General features: G+C 34.4%; 1 protein-coding gene, 1 long non-coding RNA gene and 1 pseudogene across 2 annotated transcripts; all 3 read right to left on the bottom strand.

The window, feature by feature from the left end:
- Positions 1–7,440: 7,440 nt before the first annotated feature.
- Positions 7,441–9,580, bottom strand: LOC133862243 (uncharacterized). Its single transcript, XR_009899182.1, has 2 exons — positions 9,474–9,580; positions 7,441–7,929 (listed from the first exon to the last, which is right to left on the bottom strand). It is a non-coding gene; the product is annotated as an uncharacterized LOC133862243 (long non-coding RNA).
- Positions 9,581–11,765: 2,185 nt separating this feature from the next.
- LOC133860222 (uncharacterized) lies at positions 11,766–12,242 on the bottom strand. The gene has a single exon (XM_062295869.1). It carries the CDS (start codon positions 12,240–12,242, stop codon positions 11,766–11,768), a length of 477 nt encoding a protein of 158 aa, XP_062151853.1.
- Positions 12,243–12,616: 374 nt separating this feature from the next.
- On the bottom strand, positions 12,617–13,197 carry LOC133860199 (protein DMP2-like; annotated as a pseudogene).
- Between the last annotated feature and the right edge of the window lie 2,021 nt (positions 13,198–15,218).

The raw sequence follows: 15,218 nt of genomic DNA, 5'->3' as shown, positions 1-15,218 counted from the left end.
AAATCTGAGAGTACTATTCTGGTTTATTTTTCGTTTGTGCAAAATACAATTAAATAAACATGAGATTCTGAACTTTATTGTATTTTGAAAAAATATTTACCGTAACTCTTTACATACCATTTTTAGTAAGAACAAATAATATTCTAAGAAAAGTGACATCTTAACGCACCTCAAGAATATTTTGTTTTTCTGCTCTCTTTTACTTTTCTCTAACATGTTGTAGTACTAGTTCTTCACGTTAACATATGCATTAATATTTAAGGTCAAGTTATACTTTTATTTCAAGATTATTGCTTGAAAAATTTAAGCACATTTTAATTTAGTACTTCTCTTTTAAGAGGGACCTGATCATGTGGACAGAATATTCAGTTACAAAATCAACAATGCTGTATTTCTTTATTTTCTTGGTCAAATAGTCAACAGTTTTGTGTTTGATGTATCAAATGTCCATCAACAGGATAAGAGAAGAAGAAATGGGTGAATATGTGCGTGTGGCCTGCAAAGACTAAGAAATTAAATGAAAAATTTAATAGTTAAATAAATCACATTTATTAAGTAATGGAGTTAGTCTTGTATTTTTAGTGATCATAAATATGTAATTAAAATAAAAGAGTCTTAAGATAAAATTATAATAATGGACCCTCGTGAACAATTAAATAAATGTATGGTAAGTGTAATTAAATTAAATGTGGGGCCAAAGATTAATTACTAAATGATAGAGTTTTAATAAAATATGGTCCTACTATCATTTATATAAGCTAGGGGTTTTAAGAATAAAAGTAATCTCCCTTTACCACGTGTCATAGCCTGAATGGTGGACTTGTGGTGTTAATGTGGTTATTTTAGGAGCTTTGCTTGATGGGAAATTTCTGGAATTTATGCTTATGGGCAGTAACTCTTGGGTTGATTTTTGGTAGACTTTGGGAAGTGTAGATGATGGCTGGATTTTGGGTGATTTTTGAAATGGTTATGTGAAATGGGTAATGGACTTTGGTGGAAATTATGTTATGTGGTATATGAGATTTTGAAGGTAAAATTATAGTTTGTTAAATGATTATAGTTATTCGTTGTGTTGTTTGTCGGAGGACCGATCCTAGATTGCAATTGTTAGTATCTAGAGATTTGGGTATCTATGTTGGATTGGAGCAAAGTTTGCTTATGGGTTGTGTTTTTGAAGTTTGGACTTGGTGATTTCTTGTATTGGCCATATGTTATTTGGATAGAAACTAAAGGTTATTGAGTCCCCTTTGAAAATGGTTGAATGGTTTGGTTGGATTCTTGTGGTAGCCATGTATGGAGAGAGTGATTTTAATGGGTGTATTGGGTTGAATGTTGTTGATTATTAACTTAAAAATAAATTGTTAGCGGTTGGATAGAGTAGAGTTTGAAGATGAATTGGGGTTTTGTGGTATGGAAGATTGTAGTAGTTGGTTGGGATAAATGATTAGATTCTTCGTTATGGCCTATTTAGATGTTTTAATTATTATATGATTTTGGTAGTCATAGATTTGTAAATTTGGTATTGATGTTGGTGCTAGACTGTGGAATGTTACTAAAGTGTAGGGTTTGAAGTTGGTATATTTGGATCATTTTGGTTAAAGGGGCAGTTGGTGGGCTGGTTTTGATGTTAGGAGTCCATGTTTGTGCCTTAAGCTTCCTTTAGTAAACGGATATGTTATAATGGAATTATAACTTAATCTAAAATGAGTTGTTAAGTTAATGGGTAAGTAAGATAAATGGGTAATGACAATAAACAAATGAATGGATAATATCGCAAGTGAATAAATTATAAGTGGGTATAAAGTAAATACGAGGATTAATGAATGGGTCGAATACATAGATAACAATTTAAACACTGGAATAGACGTAATAGCACTCATATGAGTTGTGAACTAATAACAAACTGATTCTAAGTATAATGTTTAGCTTGATAAGCATTCCATACATATATGTATGTGCATATGTATACGTATACATATACATATACATATGCATATATATGAGTTAAATATATATTGTTAAGTTAGTAAATAATCAACAAGCCATTAAAATGATTATCAATAATAATATAATGTAATAATAAAAAATATACAAATAAATAGTAAACGCATCTTAAAGATAATAAGCAAATAAAATATGGACTTAAACCTAAATGGTAACCTAATAATAGTTTAGGATACTTAAGTAGACTTAGACACTGGTAATGCGACTTGTGAGCACGCGGAAAGTCTATCTGTCATAGAGTGTAGAGTCCCATAACATAGTCTAACGTTATAAGTGTTTGCAGGCTAGTGTTTGGATTGGAGACTTCAATTGGTTCTCCAATGTCGAGTCCAAGTGGCTAGAATCCAATGGCGACTTGTGAGCACGCGGAAAGTCTATGTGTCATAGAGTGTAGAGTCCCATAGCATAGTCTAACGTCATAAGTGTTTGCAGGCTAGTGTCTGGATTGGAGACTTCAATTGGTTCTCCAATGTCGAGTCCAAGTGGCTAGAAAACTGCCTTTCGCCATTGGGACAGTTTGGACTCCAAAGGCATTGGCCTAGCCATTGTGGATGCTCTCAATGAAGAGAAAACTGATTTACCAAAAACCATCCTAACCTGATAGCCGAATTGATGGGCTCCATGGTAGGCCGAATCTTAAAGATCCCTTACAAGTTCCAGATGGGCCAATCACAAAGTCAAGGGCGAAGAAGATCAAGGAGGCAATGCAAGGATTGGTGCAATCCACTTGGGCCGAGTTTACAAATTTATTGAGCAAGACTCCAACATTCAAGATGGGCTTGAAAGAAGAAGAACCAACTTTAATTCATGTGATACAAGCAACAGATGGGGGCGGCATAGCCTAGTGGTTTCTTGCAAACTCTTTATTTCACTAAGTATAGGCATGTGGGCCTATTTTTATGTTTCTATGGTTGTAGGCCTTTAGGCCTATTTGTTTTATTAAGTAGACTTTTTTTATTAGCTATAGAAGTGTAGTTTAGGATATTTTGGGCTTGAAGATGTTCAGCCCATGTCTTTTAATTGATGTAGGCCTTAATAGGGTTAGGGTTTTATGGAGAGGTTTTAAAAAGACTTGTAGCCGCATATGCTAGACAAGTTGATTGTGAATGAAGTTTTGTTCTTCGTAGAAAACTTTTTAGTTTTCTCTACTTGTTCTTGATGAACTAAGAACTTATCAAAGGCAAACCCTTTGTGGCGTTCTCACCAAATCTAGGTTCTTGAAACAAGATTTCAACGGGTCTAGATTCTTTGGACTTGATTCTTGGCTTTCTTGGGTAGATTTCAATTTGTTTGTGGCTTCAAAAGGGGATTTCATCCTGCGGGTTCACATCACGAATGGTTCTATTTGGGAGGGAGAGACAGAGATGTTGAAAGAGAAAAGAGTAGAAGAAACAGAAAGGTTAAACCCAAGGGGATGGCCTAAATGGTAAGGCTTGCGGCCTCTAGGGATATCATCCTTTGAGGTTTCGAGTTCGAATTCGGCTAGGTGCTATCTCTCTTTTGGGGCCAGCAATCTGGGCATAGCCCGTGTTTAAAGGCTCAATTCCTACAATAACGTTGGGATGGGGTCAATGATTAGTCTGATAATTCTTACTGGACTTCTGTGCTCGGAAGGCTACCACTGTGTGTGGGACAACATACATTAATTTCTAGGCAGTTAGATGTACGTATCGAATGGCCTAGACTCTTCCCATTGTTACCTTAGGAATTGTTCTGCATCTAAATCCCTGTCTACAAAGATGGAGAATTTAACCATGGCGGCCGGCGTTACCTAACAAAAGTAGACTAGTATCTATTAGCAACGATGTTGATCTATTTCATTATCGATCTGTGATTGCAGGTTTGATAGCTTTGTGATCATTATGTGAATAAGAAGATCCCTAGCTATCCAAATCTCCATTGTCGGAGCTTCACAATAAAAATCCAAAGAAGATGGATATAGGGAATCATACTTCTTATTAGAGGTGTACATGCAGAAGGATGTGATTATTTGAAATATTCTTAACCCCATTCGTAAAATGCAGATATATATCATTTTTAGATACTCTCATTTGCATTATGAGTTTACTAACTACATCCGCGCAGGTTATTGCGGTTATTATATACTGTCTGTATATTAGGTAATGAGTCTTTTAGATCTTCTTTGGGTCTCTATTATGACATATTTTAAACGATTTTGAAAATATTTTAGCTAGGCCAATTTTTAGTGTTTTGGGCTTATTTTAATTTTTTTAAGCCCTAATCTTTTGAAAATATATTGATTTCACATTATTTTTCCCTTTTTCTCAAAGTGTTACACGAGAAAGCAACAAAGCCAACCAAGCCAATGTAAACATAACCTATACCTAATCCAAAACAACATAATTTTGGTACTAAAAAACAAAACGACGTTATTTTGGTGAATATATATATATATATAAAGAGAATACAGATGCAGTTAATAATCGTATCCATACGCATGCCTTAAAACTGGTATCCGCATCAGCATATGCAAATATTGGTTTTTGCTAACCGCATCCATATGCATGTACGGATAGTGAATGCGGACGGTTAATATCTGTCTGCATGTACACCCCCTACTTCTTATTACATTTCATAATTAAGTACCATTTCATTAAAAAAAAAATTTAAAAAAAAAAAAGAAAAAAAGAAAAAGAAAAGAAACTTCACTAACGTGTAAATTACGGCGCGATTTTTAATCTCCCCCTAAACTTTATAAATTTGTAATGTGGTTTTAATCTTTCTGCCCCTTTCATTTACCCATACACCAAAAGGATTTTTCGTTAAATCCTAATAAATGAAAAAAAAAAAAACCAAAAAAAAAAAACAAAAAAAACAAAATAGAAAGTGAAAAAAAAACCCACTGCGTGATTGTGGGTCGTCTCTCAAAGTAATTATATCCGTCTAACCTAAGTCCAACTTATGTCCAACTCTGCTGACGTGGCACCACACCACGTCAGCCCTCATTTAAAAAAAAAAAAAAAAATTGAAAACCAACGTTAACAATACGCAGTGGTTTATTTGTTCCCAAATTTTTTTTTCCCCCCAAGCTTTCCCTCCGTCTCTCCATCTCCTCTGTCAACCCCACTGACCATCGTCGACAACCAGCTACCACCGCCAACGGTACACCTAGCTCCATCTCCGGATCTCCGGTTCGGCTCCGACGAACTCGACGAAGCCGCAAGTTCACAGAAACAACAGCCTCTGTGTTGCGACGTACTTGCGAGCAATTAATCTGGTGTTCCACTGGCCATACACAGACAAGCACAAATCTGCTCCAGAAAACAAGTACTACTATTTCTAACCGAGGTATGCAATAAATTATAGGTGTCCCTGTAAGTCTTAGGACACCCATTTCGTATATGTTTAGGAATCCTTGAGGGATTCACAAGAGAAGTGGGTTGAAAAATGGGAGCTGGCTTATATATACACAAGTTTAGTTGTTCATAAAATAATTCTTACTTGTTCTCACAACTTCACAATTTGTGTTGCTGTTGTGCAGCCCCTACTATTGCCATGTTTGTCGTCTGGTTTTTAATTTTTTATTTTCTTTTCCAGACAAAAAACTTCTATTATTGATAGTTTTTGTTAAAAAAGAAAAAAAAATTGATTTGTGCTAATTAAATTTTGGTACTAGGGCGTTTCTGCTGCATGGAGGCCAGGAAGTTTTCAAACTTATGAAGTATCATGTGTTGTTGGTGGGATCTGGGAGTGGGGTCATATGCTGGGATTTGATTATGGGGCTTCAGAGAAAATACAGGAAAAAGATAAAGAAAAAGAAATCAACTTTACTTAGTTTAAATTTTGACAAACAGAAGGACTAAATGCTTAGTGAACTGTGGGGTTGAAAGAAAGGGCATGACTTGGCTGTTACAGTAGCTTTTATTTGTTTAATTTTTAAAGAAAATTCTCCTATATTATTATTTTTTTGTTCGATAGCTTGACTTATTGTGTAGATTTTTGAGTAAGATTGACATTATATATTTGCTTTTTTTTTTTTGGGTAGTCCTGCTGTGCACCCCCCCCCCAGAGGATTGGCAAGCAAAATCTTTTAACCAGAAAAACAAGCCCAAAGCAAGGTGAGTGGTAAATTCTGGAGCATTTGGTAGGAATTAATTTGGTTTTAGTGCCATACAAAGCACAAAAAGAAGATAAAAATATCTTTACTCTCTCCTAGTGTAATCTTTCATGGCAGTGGCTTTGTAAAAGCACAAATGAGAAGATTAAAATATCTTTTTACTGTCCATAATTGTAAGTTTGTGCCAGTCCATGTTTAATGGGGACAACAATGATTGTAGTAGGCCCAAAATTCAGTTATCACCTCGTGCTTTAAACTAACTTATGATTTGTTAATTACACATAACAGCACTCTTACCTGAGTAAAAATAGATTTTGCCACTAACTTGTCATAAAGTTTGTATATTTATTTATTATTATTATTGTTTCCGTGCAATAACTCATATATGTACTTGTCACCATTGGTATTGGGGAATGAACGTGGAGATGATCATTCTTTGACACAGCTTCCGATTGATGATGTTTTGCCCTTTGAAATTGACTCTCAAAATTGTATGTTAGACGTTTCATTCTTCCTTTAATCTTGCTTCAAATAATAGTGAATGTTATTACTTATAGTTGTTTTCTCTTAACTTTGTTTTATTCGTTTTGATGTAGCTGGAAATGAAACTGTACTCTTAAGAAGCCTTCTTTGAGGATGATGACAAAAGAACAAAATATGTACCTTCTTTGAAGTTGATTTTCTATTTTAATATTTTTTGTGTTAATTTATTATTACTTGGAAGTTATGTAATACTCAAGTAATGGAGTTAATTTGTTATGTAGTGGGAGTTGATGTGTAATGGAGTTGGATTTTTATTGTGTTGCCAATTGAGACCGAAGCTTTTATGTCATGTTCTTTTGCTAGATGGATGAAGTGAAATTGAAAAGAGCTTCTTTTGGGCCGTAAAGTGTAAACCACAAAATTGATTCAATTATGGTCCAAGTTAAATGGTCCTCCAAAACTTATGCCAAACATTCCCTTTCAAATTATCCTGTGACATACTTTCAAAAAAAAAAAAAAAATCATCCTGTGACATGCATTTGTTTCAGGCGTTGAACTGCAAGTGGTTTGTTCCCTTTGCCAAATAATGGAAACGGGTATCAAGATTGTTGATTATCATCAATTTCATGTTCTTGTCAATTTCTACGTCCTCTTTTTTTTTTTTTATTATGTATCACATCTAGTAGTTAATGTTAAAATAGTGTATAGAAGAAAAATAAAGGATTGTAGAACAAGTAGAAATTGATGTGGAGATTAAGTTGTGAGACAATGGGAAATGGCATGTCAAAAGAATGCCTTTTAAAATTAGGCATTGATCTAAAGCATTGTCTAAACAATTTTCAATGTTTATTTGTATAGATGTGAACCTCAGTACCTTAGGATTGGATTTTCTACCTAGGCATTTATAAATAAAGCAAAAGTTTTAAAATTACATGTAATTACATAGAACAAAAGGCATCCACGCTTATATACAATCATGACCAATTTAATATGTTGCTACTACATAAACAAACGTGATCTAAAACGAACACAAAAGCAAACAAAAGTGCAACAGATAATCCCCATGACACAAACAAAGGACATTTGATCGCTTCTCTTTTTTTGCTCGTTTACGAAGTTCTTCTTCCATAATCTTAATCCTCACCCTCATCTCGTATACAAGCTTGCCGCCACATTCACAAATGCGTGGTTCAAACCATTCAAATTACTTGCAATGCGAGCCTTTGCCGTATTGAGCGCATCCAAAGAATTGTCTTTCCGGATTTTTCTTCGTCCATGAAGTACTTAGATATGTTCTCATACCATAATAACATTCCCGAACCGCTTCACTGCCATTTCCCTGAGGATGGCCAATTCGACGACATCTAAATTAACAAACAAATTATTTCAAATTAACAAATAATAGAGACATGATTAATAGTTTGCATAAAAATAACCCAACATCATTTCATACTTTAACAGCTAATGCATTAACCAAGAAAAATATTGGGATAAAAACATACATTTTTGTCGAGATATTACAAAAAGATGTGTTTTGACCATTTAAAAAGATGTGTTCCAACAGTTTGAAATATATAGTTCACGAGATGTGTTTTGACCATCTAAATGCACCAACCATAGTTCACAAGAAAACCATACAGAGAAAACCCTTCCCCGACGCAACATTGGTACCACGTGTTCCCTAAATAAAGGAAATGAATATACCGTAGATTCTGGCATAAATCAAGGTTTCTCGGATACAAGACAACAACATTGTAGATCAGCAAATAATTAGCAATGGAATTTTTAGATCAATCAACAGGTAGAGGCAATTAATAGGGTATCACCAATTTGGACCATCAAATCAAAGCTCAACAATTGAATGAATCAACATAAGACAGAAGTTCCAGTTTATCCACACATCCCTACAAGCTATAACACCAATCAGTTCAATACATAATTTGGTAATTTTGGCCAAACAAGGCCTTACAAGAATAATTTTACAATCCACATCTAGCTCTGTGTAACATGAGAAATTCCATAACAAAAACCCGGATGAAAGATTCGACCAAAAATATATTGAACCCAAGGTTTTAGTACCAATTCCATAGACCATAGTTATATACAAATGATCAGATTCAACATTGAACCCAAGGTTTTAGGCTCAAATACAAATGCAGTTGTATATTTGGTATACACATTAGAAATTTTCAGATGAATATAACATAGTATTCACAAATAAGAAAACACAATTAGTTTGGGTAAAAAACTTGGATTACTCCCGTGATAGCTTCAAGTCTCCCAAGAAGTTAAAAAAGACTGTTTTAACTTTTAACATTCCATACTTATACTACAATATATGCTTTGCAGATGAAGCTAACCATAATTGAAATCCCAAAAATATTTGTAAGTAGTCCATTTACAACAAACCTTAGGCAGTTTGAACACTGAGCCTAACATAATAATAAAACTTGAAAGATCAATGCTAAACAGCAACTACACTAACCTTAAAACAGGCTCCAGACAATAAAAAAATAAGTGAAGGTGAGCAAGAGTGGACAGGAAAACCACAAGGTTAAAGCAAATTGGAGTCAGATGGAGGATACGAAGCACATGGGTGTAAAGCACAAGTAAAAATGAACTTCTGAACTAGAGATCGACAAGCATATCTTCCAAAAACAGGGAAAACAAAATAGAAAATATAAACTAAGTCAAAGTTGAATTTTTTTTTTCCTTTTAACTTTTCTTGCATTTTCTCCGCAGCCAAACAGAAAACCTTCAAAGAAAAAAAAAAAGAAACGACTAAAAAACCGGGATCTGGAGGGAAGGGCCCAAATCTCAACCAAATCTCACCCAAAAACAACAAAAAAAAGTAGATCTGGAGAGAAGATCAAAAGGAAATATCGAAAAAAAACTAAGAAAACCTTACGATTGATGGGCTCGTCGGGGGTGGTGGTGATTCGGCTGGGTCTGCTCGTGGCGGTACGGTGGTTGACTCGTCGGAGCTGAATCAGATATAGAGACGGCCGGAGATGGTGTTGGGCGTACCGTTGGCGGTGGTTGCTGGTTGTCGATGGTCGTCGGTGGGGTTGAGGGAAGAGATGGAGAGATGGAGGGAAAGCTTGGGGGGGAAAAAAATTTGGGAACAAATAAACCACTGTGTATTGTTAACGCTAGTTTTCAAATTTTTATTTTTATTTTTTTAAATGAGGGCTGACGTGGCGTGGTGCCATGTCAGCAGAGTTGGACATAAGTTGGACTTAGGTTAGACAGATAGAATTACTCCGTCTCTAAAGACCCACAGCCATGCGCACCATGAATTGTCCCTTTTTTTTCTTTTTTTTTTTTTTTTCTATGATTTTTTACCCTTTTTTGTTTTATGAAATTTTTATTTTGTTTTGTTTGTTTGTTTGTTTGTTTTTTATTTTTATTTTTTTTAAAAAAATTATAACTAAGGGCATAGTTGTATTTTTCTAAATATTTTAGGGTATAACAGATATTTTACACATGAGCCATTTAAGTTAAATGGTAGGAGGTCTATGAAAGGGGTCAAAAGATTAGAACCCTGCATTGCATATTTTTAAAGTTTAGGGGAGAGATCAACAATCACATAGTCGTTCAGGGAATAAGTGAATTTTTTTTTTTTTTTTTTTTTTTAAAATGAATAAATGTAAAATTGGTCCACGAGGTTTGAGGGTTTTGACATTAGCTCTATCTATGGGTTTTAAAAATTGATTAACCTACTCCATAGGGTAAGCATAAAAATTAAAAATAATAAAAAAATAATAAAAAAAAAAGGTCTTTGTCGTTAGGAAAGTTATCAGTATCCGTTAATGTTTAACATTGACTCCAATCAAAGTGCAACACATGTCACTTATAGTAAAAAAATAAAAATAAAAAACAAAAGTTTTTTTAAAAACTAAATATTTTATATATTTATTTATTTTTTAAAAAAATGCAGAGGTGGCCAAACCACCTCCTCAAATTTTTATTTTTATTTTTAATTTTTTTGCCATGTGGGGGCAATTCAACCAGGATCAGGATCCCCTCAAATTCTTTGTCCGAATTTGATAAAATTCGGGCAGGTTGTTGTGAGTAAGCATTTATGAGATTCACCTGACCGGATAAGCAGTTGGGCAGCCCAACTTTTATTTGGTCAGGTAGGTCTCATAAATGCTCACTCACAACTACCTGCCCGAATTTGATAGAATTCGGGCAAAGAATTTGAGGGGATCTTAATTCATTCAACCACCCATGGCCTTAGGACCAAAGGGTGTGATCCGACCACCTCTTACGTTTATATATGTGTATAGTTTTCAAGGGTACAAAAGCCCTCATAAATTATTACTTAATGCATCATGAAAGACTTGATACCCTTTTTTTTGGAAGAAGAAGAAGAAGAAGAAAGAAAGAAGATTAGACACCTATTCAAAAGTATCGGCACATCTTTCTTTTTTTTTCTTTTTTATCTTTTTGGATGAATTAAAGCTTTATAACCAAACCAAACGGAAAAACACCCCTCCAGTAAAAACTGGAACATATCCAAAAACACAAGAACTACTACAAACCAGTAGAACTTCCAACAGAAACAAGCAACAAAAACTAATGCTTCAACATACAAGCTTTGTCAGCTAACGACAAACAACACGAAGGGACTTGGACTAGTATCCCTCTACTCCTCAACACCAGAACAGATCCGTATCACCAAAGTCAGCAGCCCAGCCTCAATTGACAGCAACTAACCGGTTCCAGCCTCACTTGAAGGCAGTAGCAAATGTAAATTCCACCTATGCACAAGAGGCATGTGGTTGGACAGATTTTTAAACCTTCCTTTGGCCAAGATTCGAGACCTAACCTCCCACAAAATACTAGCCACAATAACCTCTTCAGATTTAGGGGTATTACCATGTTGGAGATCATTTCTATGTCTCCAAATATGATAAATCACAGCTCCAAAACATAACTTCCCCAAGCAAGCCTTAAGATTCTTTCCCTTTAGCATAACAATGCCCCAATCAACAACATCCTCCCAAAAAACAGGAAGATTCTCAAAGAGACAGTCAGCCATCATTGACCTCCATATCCTCCTGCTAAAACTGCAACTAAAAAAGAGGTGATCCCGAGACTCCATCCCACCATGGCAGATTAAACAATTAACATCACCCATATACCCCCAGCAGACCATCTTTTGTTTAGTGACTAGAGTATCCCTTCAAGCCAACTAACAAAGAAATGAATGCTTTGGAATGGCTAAGGAAAACCACACCAACTTCCACCAAGAAACTTCCAGGAGCTTTTTCCTCATCCTATCCCAAGTTTCAGCACAAGAAAATGTTCCCTTCTTTGATAACCAAAGGGGAGTATCTTCACCCCCAATCTGAATCCCTGGAAGTTTGCTTTGAATTTCCACCAAAGCCTCTGATCTAACCCCCTGCCAAAACCAGTCTCCATTAAAAATAATGGAGGAGAGCTTAACATTTGTATGGAAACCTGAATCATAAATCACCCTAAATCCAAAATGATCACACAAATATCCAGCAGGGTGCCAATGATCATGCCAAAGGAAAATTTTGCTCCCATCACCAACTTGAAACCGGAAGAAAGTCTTGGCAACATCCCTAAGCTGTAGAAGCTTTTTCCAGCTCCAAGAACAAGTCTTAGGGATAGGAAGTTGCCACAAGCTCCTACCCTTCAGCATATTTGCATTAATCCAAGCAACCCATCTTTCTTTCTTCTTTTTCTTTGTGATTTTGGTAGAAATTAGAAAAAGAGAGAAGGAAAGAGACAAACGCACAAACATATGTCAAACCCTTTAATTTTTTTTTTTTTTTATACCAATATTATTGTTCGTAGCTGAACAGAGATACCCATTCCTGGTTGTGATCGACACAATGGAGAGGTCATTCCCCTTTTAAACTCAATTCCTCCCATGAATTGAGCTCCCCTTGTTACAATTTGAACATACAGTAAAAACTATATATGCATGCCAAACCTATGAACGGGAAATATATATATATATATATAAGACAACAAGGTATGATGAAGAAACCACGTACACTCAAGCTTCCTTAATTATTTAGGTAATTCTCTCGTGGAGTTCTCTGAAGACATAGTTGAAGGGTATCCCATTCAATGTCGCTTGGAAGGGTACAACAGTATAAGAACGCTACAAACCGCACCAACAACGGCAGGTAGCACAATGAGCAAAGTCTTCTGAGTGGACTCAGACACCGGATAGAAGCACTTGACAGCATTTGTGTCCAAAAGCACCAAAGCTGCAAACACTATCACCGTCAAAAAAGCATGAACAAAGTCTGATTTCTGAAGGTTTTCTGGCAACGGGTTCACGTTCCCGGACGGATTTGTGACGCCTGCAGGCTCTAAAGGGGGATGGGGCCAAAGACCCTTGTGTGTTACAACCCCGTAGTAAGTTTTTTTTCAGCAACGTTAACGTACGTAACTGTCGGTGAATGTAGAAAAGAAGCAAGCCAAACCGCACCCATGCACCGGCAAGAAAAGCGGTGAGATACTTGTGGTAGGAGTGGCAGTGGCCATTGCATGGAGAAGATAGGGCTGCAGAACTGGTACAAGAAGACTGTGCCGGTGGGAAGGAGCTTGATGAGGTCGCCAAGCCCCGGTAGTGCTGCAACCATGGTGGGATAAGTATATATATATTATATAATACTAGCATATAACCCGTGTCATGAGCGAATTTCTACTAATTAAAACTGCATGACAAATTAGAATGTTACATTTAATTTAAAATATAAAATAAAATAAAAATTTAGAAATAGGATTGAAAATGAATAAATGTATATTGTAAATTATCTTGTAAGGAGTCAAAATAAATCGTATGTATTCAAATTTTTTTTATAAGTAATCACATTATTCAATTTTTATAGAAGTTAATTCAAGAGACCTTTTACATAATATAGGAATTCACAAAAACAAAGAACAAAATAGTATACTCACATTATTGCTATAACTTGTATTCAATATTTACAAAAGAAACCCAAAAGAAAATTTTGTTAATAATTAACATATTTAAACTAAAGAAATCGCACTCTCACTATAATCAAATAATAAATAATAAACAATTTATAAACCATTAAACATGAAGCCAAATATTATATTGTCCTTTTTATAAATATTGTTTTCTTATTACCTTTAAAATTGAGGGCAATATGAAATGAAGTGTAACTCATTCAACATTCTAGAAGTGTATATATGTATTGCATGAATAACGTAAAAGAAACTACATTTAGAACAAAAAATAAGGACAAAAAATTGAAACATAAGATTTGTATTTTTTGTATATTTTTCTCGGTTTCAATGAAACTAATAGGTATAGCAAGAAGTCCCAACAAAATGAGATTTATTTATTTTTATTTTTTTTTCTTTCGACCACCATCCTTCACATATATATCATAAAAGAAAATACTTTTAGCACAAAATAAGCAATAATATATAAATTAGAACATAAAATAAGGACAAAAAATGAAAACAGATGACAAACAAAAAAAAAAAAAAATGAAAATAGTCATATAGTATAAAAATAATTTTATTTTTCTTTTATTGTATATTTTCTCCAATTACAATAAATTCACAACCTCATAGGTATAGGAAGAATTTATGTCTAACAGAGATTCTTTTTCCCGGCAATCCTTTGCATATATAACGTTAAAAAAAACTACTTTTAGAATATAAATAAAATTAATATATAAATTAGAACAGAAAAACAAGGACAAAATATGAAAACGGACAATAAACAGAAATTGGAAAAATACTCCTATAATATAAAATAGCTATATTTTTTGTATATAAAATACAACATCAAATAAGGAAAAAAAAAAAAAAAATGAAAACAGATGACCAACGACAAACGAAATATACTCATAATAGGAAAAAAAAAAAAAAAAAAAAACTTTATTTTTTATTTATTTTTTTTACTTTCTTTGGTTCCAATGAAATTCATACCTATAGGAATAAATTCTAATTGAATTTGTGAGACCTTATGTTGGTCTCATAAATCTAATGATAAATTTAAAAATGAGATAGGTAGAAATATCATTTCTATACAAAAAAAAAAAAAAAACTCTTCCAAACTTATAATAAACGTCAGCTCGTAGCTAGTTATATTAATTGCCAGAAAATACGATCCTAGTGTTTATATATATATATATATGTGCGCGCGCCAGGAAGTAGGGATAAAGCCAAGATTAAGCTCTTATGGAGCCGAGGATTAAAAAAATTTGTTGGTAAGGATTAATAGACTAAATTTTTTTTATTATTTTTTTACCTTATAAATTTTTTTTTTTTTTTTTTTTAAACTGAGGGAGGCTATGACTCTGTCGGTTCCACTAGTTCCGTCCCTATCAGGAAGTTTAGGAAGATAGAATTCCTGCACATACCTCATGCGCCAAGAAGAAGTATTCCTGGTACGTTATCCGGCCATGCGCCAGAGAGACGACTTTCTGGTTCACGTGCTAGGAAGGTGGCTGACTTCCTAGCAGTAGCAGAAGACCAATTATTATTTTTACTTTTACTTTTTTATAATTTTGTTATGTACCGGCCGGTACCGCTGTACCGGAGCAAAATGTCCGGATAACAAATTAAACACCGATCGATCATACGCACTGCACAATAACAGATAAAGCTAGCTGAAAAATAAATT

Source organism: Alnus glutinosa, chromosome 1 (genome assembly GCF_958979055.1).
Source record: "Alnus glutinosa chromosome 1, dhAlnGlut1.1, whole genome shotgun sequence".
Lineage (NCBI taxonomy): Eukaryota > Viridiplantae > Streptophyta > Magnoliopsida > Fagales > Betulaceae > Alnus > Alnus glutinosa.
Note: the sequence above shows the minus strand (reverse complement) of the source record. Positions and strands in the feature narration are given on the sequence as shown.